The 7,898-nt window shown below is 33.6% G+C and overlaps 2 protein-coding genes across 3 annotated transcripts; both read left to right on the top strand.

Annotated features, from left to right (window-relative positions):
* The first annotated feature begins 2,845 nt into the window (after window positions 1–2,845).
* LOC135128418 (FK506-binding protein 59) lies at window positions 2,846–4,815 on the top strand. Its single transcript, XM_064055326.1, has 6 exons — window positions 2,846–2,974; window positions 3,070–3,437; window positions 3,488–3,608; window positions 3,665–4,063; window positions 4,117–4,469; window positions 4,617–4,815. Exons 2-6 carry the CDS (start codon window positions 3,099–3,101, stop codon window positions 4,767–4,769), a joined length of 1,365 nt encoding a protein of 454 aa, XP_063911396.1. The 5' UTR covers window positions 2,846–2,974; window positions 3,070–3,098; the 3' UTR covers window positions 4,770–4,815.
* A 130-nt stretch (window positions 4,816–4,945) lies between these two features.
* On the top strand, window positions 4,946–7,611 carry LOC135128398 (serine/threonine-protein phosphatase PP1-beta catalytic subunit). Of its 2 annotated transcripts, XM_064055316.1 has the most exons (7): window positions 4,946–5,056; window positions 5,857–5,988; window positions 6,043–6,273; window positions 6,325–6,501; window positions 6,549–6,835; window positions 6,885–6,989; window positions 7,252–7,611. In XM_064055316.1, exons 1-6 carry the CDS (start codon window positions 5,005–5,007, stop codon window positions 6,984–6,986), a joined length of 981 nt encoding a protein of 326 aa, XP_063911386.1. In that variant the 5' UTR covers window positions 4,946–5,004; the 3' UTR covers window positions 6,987–6,989; window positions 7,252–7,611. The 2 variants fall into 2 exon arrangements, with proteins under 2 accessions (XP_063911386.1, XP_063911380.1); XM_064055310.1 differs by having other exon boundaries at window positions 6,885–7,611.
* The last annotated feature ends 287 nt before the right edge of the window (window positions 7,612–7,898 follow it).

Here is a 7,898-nt window from a genome sequence, read left to right as displayed (position 1 = left end):
GATTTTTTTATGCATGGGTGGGGCTAATATGTTGCGTTTTTTCTAAGTATACGTAATTTTCTTTTCATAACAAGAAACTGAAAACAAGTTCAAAATGGTAAAATTTTGTGTGGAAATACAGATTTTGCAATTAAGCTCCGCCCCCTAGTTCACGACAAATTAAAAAAAATCATCACAGTTGAAGTGGGGTTTAATTTTGATTTTTATTTCTTTTTTAATATTCGTAATCTTCTTTCTACAACAAGAAACTTAAAACATGATCAAAATGGTACATTTTCGTAGAGAAATATATTTTAAAAAAGCCAAATAATAATCAATTCCGATTAATTTTTCATTCTTTGTCAGACCGAGGGGCGGAGCGTAATTGCAAAATCTATATTTGCTTAAAAAATTTACCAATTTGATAAAGTTTACCTAAGTCTTTGGTTGTGAAAAAAAAAACTATACGTACAGTACGAAAAACAAGGCAAAATGCATTTTCTTGTCATAGTTTCCGCAGTTATAATTCGGTTTTATGGTGTGTAGAAATTAAGTTCCTTAACAACAGATTACTACTGCCAATGATGGGACAGTCATAAATAAGTATTTAACCATTATTACTGTGTAATGGTGTAATGGTAACGACGTGGCTAAATCCTTATTTATGACTGTCCCATTACCGGCAGTAGTAATCTGGTGTTAAGCAAGTCAACTTTTAAACAATGGGTTATCAGTTATCAGTATCACTTATCATAAAACCGAATTATAAAGTTTATTGAAAATAAAGTTTATTGAATTAGAACTGAGGAAACTATACGTTACTACACATTCTTTTCCAGAACATAATTTCCCCAATTTTATAATTTATAATTTAAAATGTTAGATATTTGCCAGTTTTGTTTAATTTTTATTTCTCAGACGATTATTTATGTGCAAAATAACTTACATAAATTCTCATGATTACCGAGTTAAACTCTGTGGTCATTCTAAAGATCCGTCAACACTGCAATTTACTTCGAAAATGCACGTGATTAAGTTTTACTAGTATACTTGTCAAGATGAGACTGATTTTGGCAAATGACATATCTTTTAAGAAAATTAAAGGGTGGGTGGGCGGCGCTAGTACTTGCTAAGATAGGACTGATTTTGCTAAAAGTTTGTCGTTGTTAAATTATAATTTAAAAACCATGCTGATGCTCTATATAGAATTAATTCGAAAATTTAAAAAAAATATTGGAAAGGAGGGAAATCCATCTGTAAACTTCAAAACAAGATAGCTCTTAGATTCTTTCCATTTCATAGGGAAAAAGATGGAAAAAAAATCACAACAAAAACTCTCAAAAAGGGCCAAAAATTTAAAAATATGAATTTGAAGATTATTTATGATCACAGAACATGCTCGCTACGCTCGCCTTTCAGAAGTTCATTTAAAAAAGAAGACTGAGAATGCGAGCGCAGCGAGCACGTTAAAGAGTAATTTAAAAAATTGTTCATGTTTTGGTGTCTCTGAAAAACTAAATTATTAAAAACAATTTTTGTTATTTTTTAAAAATCTGAACTTGAAGATTGTTTGTGATCAACTGATCACTGATGTTTCTGGAACTGAAATATCCTGAACGTGCTCGCTACGCTCGCCTTTTTGTGGTTAATTTTTTCAGAGTAATTTACCTTGACAGGGAGATTTCGAAAATTATTATAATAAAAACTAAGTTACCTTGTTTTTGTTCATTCCTAAGTGTTTTTATAACACCAAGTTAATTAAAAAAAGAACATTCAGAATGCGAGTGCAGAGGGCACGTTTAGGTAGTAGGTATTCAAAATTATCCGTCGGTGTTCCTCTGGGAATCATTATTACTTAGAGAATTTTTTAATGTTAAAAAAAATCAATCTTGAGAATGTGTGAATACTAAAGTCAGAGAGACCCCAACAGTTGAACAGTGTGAACGTGCTCGCTACGCTCGCATTTTAAGGATTTATTTTTTTAAAGTAACATTACTGAAGAAAGGAGTTGTGATGTAATTCCTTCAGATCTAAAACACAAACTACTCACCTCCTTATAGTAAGGGAACAAACTTCATAGTTTACTCAAGTCGATGTTAAATTTAAATTAATCCTATTTTGATGGGCTTACGTCAGATGTGACAATTAAGCTGTCACTCGTTGGGATATTTATTGCTTTACCAACATGAGTAATAGTGAATTATGTGAACACAATTTATGCACCTAGCGACAAAGTGAATCATTCAAAGCCATTGATTTAGAATAGTGTTTATACATATTTCATACTGCTGATTTATCAAACCACTCCACGTGGTTGAGAATATGAACAGAAATTTTGTTGATTGCAAAAATTTGTGCATAAAATGTAACACAGATTGAAATAATAGTGTAGAGTGTGATTTGCGACAGACAGATGTATAAAACCGTTATAGTTTTTATTTTAAATTTAAAAAAAATAGAAAAAATTTTTCTTTAGATTCCGATTTCACAGCACCAAAGTTTGCCCAACGACCATAAGATAATATTATTTTGTCTACTTTGAATTTCTGAGCTTTTTATGTTTATCTAATATTTTAAGATGTGAAAACCTGTTCACTTTATTATTACTATTACTATTATTATTTTTTATGGAAAACAACATAATTCTCTTAATGAAATTTATCACACTGCAATAAATAAGGCTATTTTAAAAAGTGATCTATTTGTCTGTAAACACTCAGGAATCCGTTGCCCCCTCGTTACGCCACTGCCTCTACATAATGTAAATACATACCTCGAAAAATATTTACGCTTACGTGTACGCCTATGTTTACGGAAGTAAATACCCAGAAGGTGGGATCAAAGTAGGCTTGCTATTTTCACTTCGTCGCATTTCGTCCCCAGATCGACTCAGTTCGCTACTGCGTTTAAAAGGTGGTTGTGTACTTGACAGTTCACTACAAAGAAACTTTTTTTAATTAAAAACAATTTAATCAAACCAGATACTTTTTTAAACGTGAGTACCCACTTCCTAAAAACGCTCGTGTCTACTTTTGTTGATTTTCGAGCGTATTTTATTCATATTCACCGTAAATTTCGGGAATATTGCAGAACCGGCTCTAGAATATTCCACCGTAACCATGCCGGAACCCATTGATATTTCCCCAAATGAAGATAACGGCGTGCTCAAGGAAATTTTGCAAGAGGGACAAGGCGATGAGTATCCACCACCAGGATCCAAAGTTAAAGTCCATTATACCGGGACTTTAACTGATGGAACAAAATTTGACTCAAGCAGGGATCGAAATGAGCCCTTTGAATTTGATTTAGGGAAAGGTAGCGTGATAAAGGCGTGGGATATCGGTGTGGCGACTATGAAAAAGGGCGAAAGGGCGATGTTAACGTGCGCTTCTGAGTATGCCTATGGAAAGTCTGGTAGTGGTCCGACGATACCTCCAGACGCCACATTGAAATTTGATGTGAGTGTGATAAAATAATTAATGTTTATATAGTTTCAACGAATTTGTAGGTGGAAGTTATAGGGTGGAAATGTGAAGACATCAGCCCTAAAAAAGATGGAAGTATTGAAAGACAACTAATAACAGCAGGAGAGGGGTATACATATCCGAATGATGGTGCTACAGTAGAAGGTGTGCACAACTTGACGTTCAATCAAATTAATTTATTTGCAACTATGTTGTTTCAGTGAGTTTGGTGGGTAAACACGACGGGAAAGAGTTCGACGTGCGTGACGTCACATTCACAGTGGGTGAAGGTTCTGAACAAAATGTTATATTAGGTATAGACAAAGCAATTGAGAAGTTTAAAAAGGGTGAAACTTCTAAGTTGATTATTAAACCACATTATGCTTTTGGATCTCAGGGATCTACCGAATTTAACATTCCTCCCAATGCAACAGTCGAATATACAGTAACATTGAAGGAGTTTGAAAGAGTTAAAGAAAGCTGGGCTTTGGACACAAAAGAGCGCGTAGAACAGGCCAAAATATTCAAAGAAAAAGGCACTGGCTACTTTAAAGTTTCAAAGTTCAAACTCGCCATTAAAATGTACAAAAAAATTATTGACTATTTAGATTCTCAAAAAGGTAAAATAAGACTGGTACAATAAGGAAGTATAAATAAAATGTTTGGTTTGTAGATGATGACCTCCAAAAGGAAATTGATGCTCTTATTTTAGCAGCACATCTTAATTTGTCTTTATGCTATTTGAAGATTGAAGACAACTTTGAAGCAAAAACTTCAGCAACTGCTGCTTTAGCAATTGATGCTGATAACGTAAAAGCATTGTTTAGAAGAGGACAAGCTTTATTAAAGCTTGGAGAACCCAAAGATGCTTCAAATGATTTTTCACAATGTCTCAAGTTAGATCCTGAAAACTCAGCTGCCAAAACACAACAAGCGTTGTGTGCTAAAACGCTTAAAGAACAGCTGCAAAGAGAGAAAAAAGTTTATGCCAATATGTTCGACAAATTTGCAAAAATGGATGCCCAGGTGAAAACTAATTAATTTTATTTTACTAGTGGCCGTAGCGTCTGTTGTGTGGCATTTAAATTTTCATTACGAATTTTTGATGATAATTTAAATAAATGTTTTTAATTATGACGGGTTTTATTTATGTATAATATACAACACTTGTAGAGGGAAGAAATAGAAAAAAAGAAAGAACCAAATGTGATGTCATCAGTGGGAGAGTGGGGTAAGGAAGATCGAGAAAGAGAACCAAGCGAGTTTGAAAAGGAAAATCCGAATATTTTGTTGCTTAATGGTAGTGGAGAATTTAAAGACATGTAAACTGTTTTGCTCTTTTCATACTGAATAAATCTAGTTTAAAGCTAAAGTTGTGGTTTAAATACGATATAACTAGAAAAATATGATTTATTTTACCTTATTAGGGTTGATGCGTACTTGTAAAAAAAAAATTAAATAGGGCGCCAGGAATTTCCTTTTAGGACTAGCTCGAGACGGAGACATCGAACACCGTTGGGTTGGTAGACATGCCACCAATTTTCAATAGTGAAAAATAAAAATGGCGGAGCCTGATCTAAACGTCGACAATTTGATTCAAAGATTATTAGAAGGTAAAAAAAATACTATTTTTACGCTTTTTGCTTTAATTAACAATCGTAGTTTTACTCAAAATTACTAGAATTCGATTTGCATGGTTTAATATGTAAAACATTTCATAACATGTTCACCAGTCAAAATAGAAGACATAAAATCCTTTTACTTGCCTAATTATGATTATCTTTAGTCCAGTAAGATACATAAGTGTGAGTTTTTGCACATTAATCTCTTTATTCAGTATCCTGATTTTTGTTAATGATATTATTTAAGTTAGAAGTAAGGGACACACTGACTGCTTTTTTACACTTCTGATTTAGTTAAGTTTTGTATAAATAAATAGTTTGAGTGTTTATTTTTGTGCTGCTTTTCGTGTGATGTGGGTACAGGGTATAAAACTCTGCGAGACTTACAAGAAAACCAGGATGTAAAGAAGAAATCTAAATTCAAAGATATATTCATATCTTCTGAACGTAAGATCACATATATAATAGCAGTATAGCTTAGATATTTGTTATTGTTCATCATTTACAGTAACAGTAAAGCCGTCAAATACTTTTGTAGTTAATTTGGTGCACAAATTAATTTTGAACAATTTCTGCCTTGTTCAGTTTGCTTGTTCTACACTTTTTTTAAATTACTCATTTAGAAGTATCATATTGCTGCAGGGTCCTATAGAATCGTAATAACAAGATAAATTAAGATCAACTGAAATAAAAGTTGATTGAGTCCTTGCTTCTATTTGATTTTTTACAGTTTGCATATTTTATTTCTTAGAAAGCGGCACAGAAAGGTGTTATAAATATTTTGTTCTCAGTACGAGGATGTCGCCCTGGAAAATCTGTACAAATGTCGGAGTCGGAAGTGCGAGGGTTATGTCTGAAATCCAGGGAGATCTTTCTTCAGCAACCCATACTACTTGAACTCGAGGCTCCTCTAAAAATATGTGGTAAATCAGCAAGCAAGCATAAATATGTGTAAATTAAATGGTGACAATTGGCAGGAGACATACATGGTCAGTACACAGATCTGTTACGGCTGTTTGAATATGGGGGCTTCCCTCCAGAGGCTAACTACTTGTTCCTCGGTGACTACGTAGATCGTGGCAAGCAATCCCTAGAAACCATCTGTCTCTTGTTGGCCTACAAAATAAAATATCCAGAAAACTTCTTTCTACTCAGAGGAAACCACGAATGCGCCTCAATTAATCGAATATATGGATTTTACGACGAATGTAATAATCACTAAATCACACAATCATTTCCACACTGATAATTGCTTACAGGCAAGAGACGCTACAATATCAAGTTATGGAAGACTTTCACCGACTGCTTTAACTGCTTGCCAATAGCGGCTATAATCGACGAAAAGATTTTCTGCTGTCACGGAGGTCTCAGTCCTGATTTACAAGGAATGGAACAAATTAGGCGCATCATGAGGCCGACCGACGTACCTGATACAGGTTTGAAAAACTATCACTTTGTACCTATACATAACACGATTGTTCAGGTTTACTCTGCGACTTGCTATGGTCTGATCCTGATAAAGATGTACAAGGTTGGGGCGAAAATGATCGCGGGGTGTCGTTTACTTTCGGTGCTGATGTTGTCAGTAAATTTTTGAACAGGCATGATTTAGATTTAATTTGTCGGGCTCATCAAGTGGTGGAAGATGGGTATGAATTTTTCGCTAAAAGGCAGCTAGTCACGCTTTTTTCTGCTCCTAATTATTGTGGCGAGTTTGACAATGCAGGAGGAATGATGAGTGTGGATGAGACGTTGATGTGTTCTTTCCAGGTAAGTTGGTGAGTGTGTTTTTGCGATGTGTAATTTTTTGCGTGGGTAGATATTGAAGCCATCAGAAAAGAAAGCCAAGTATCAGTATCAGGGAGTGAATTCGGGACGTCCGTCAACGCCGCAGAGAAACCCTACAACAAAGAAGAAATAAAACGTGAGAGAATACTATTATTGACATTTTTTCATTTACTTTCAACAGTGCATTTGTAACGTTATATTCTCTAATACTGCTAGACAGTCAGTCCTTTTTTATGTTGAAGTATTATTATTTTATATATATTATAGTTTTCTCCTTTTTCTTCTTCTTCATTTAATTAAATTGTGATTGTATTGACTGATTATAAGTTTATTTTGTTTGACTGACTGTTGATTTGTATTCATTGTCGTATTGTAAATAAATTATGTTATTTATTTAGGAACAAGACCAGTGGATTGGTGTGTTTAGTAAAACTGTTAAATTATTCTCAACTTGCTTGCATTTACATGTGCATCGTAAAGTGGCCCAGCCAAAGACTTTGTGATTGGTCATTTTATTCGTTACTATTTTTAAATGTGTAGATGAATCATTTTATAATTTTTGGGTTCCTAAATATTGCAATTGCATCTTGACAAATTGCGATCACGTGGTTAATCACATGTTTGTATAGAAATCGGCATAAATGCATTTTGTTTCACTCGTACTATTGTTTGTGTTTAATATTATTTCATTTAATGACAAATCTATTACACCTAATGTACTTTAAATTTGACAAATAAATCTATATATTACTACTGAATGTTTTTTTTCTTGAGTAGAAATTTCGCTTTTCTCCAATTAATGTTGCTGAATTTATAAATGGAAATCACCGTTACTCCGCTACCAAAATTTCTAAGATTAAAAACAAACCGCTCCTAAAATAATGAATAAAAATGTGTTCTAGCAAGAACTGTTGCATCTCAAGGGGTATATATTTTTTTATTGGCATTTAATACTGATCTGAAATGACGTCACCAGCGTTGTAGTGGGGCTGAATAAGTAAAATTTAATTTTCTGTATGTCTACATCAGATCCAGTGTTATTAAA

This window comes from Zophobas morio, unplaced genomic scaffold, assembly GCF_036711695.1.
Source record: "Zophobas morio isolate AGI-343-1 ecotype UQ-CSIRO unplaced genomic scaffold, CSIRO_AGI_Zmor_V1 ptg000002l, whole genome shotgun sequence".
Taxonomy (NCBI): domain Eukaryota; kingdom Metazoa; phylum Arthropoda; class Insecta; order Coleoptera; family Tenebrionidae; genus Zophobas; species Zophobas morio.
This window is presented reverse-complemented; position numbering and strand designations above follow the sequence as displayed.

Coding starts and splice junctions, on each gene's coding strand:
- LOC135128418 (XM_064055326.1), top strand. CDS start 3,099: ATGCCGGAACCCATTGATATTTCCCCAAATGAAGATAACGGCGTGCTC. Junction 3,438..3,487: donor ACGCCACATTGAAATTTGAT/GTGAGTGTGATA, acceptor ACGAATTTGTAG/GTGGAAGTTATAGGGTGGAA. Junction 3,609..3,664: donor TGATGGTGCTACAGTAGAAG/GTGTGCACAACT, acceptor ATGTTGTTTCAG/TGAGTTTGGTGGGTAAACAC.
- LOC135128398 (XM_064055316.1), top strand. CDS start 5,005: ATGGCGGAGCCTGATCTAAACGTCGACAATTTGATTCAAAGATTATTA. Junction 6,274..6,324: donor ATATGGATTTTACGACGAAT/GTAATAATCACT, acceptor AATTGCTTACAG/GCAAGAGACGCTACAATATC. Junction 6,502..6,548: donor GACCGACGTACCTGATACAG/GTTTGAAAAACT, acceptor ACGATTGTTCAG/GTTTACTCTGCGACTTGCTA.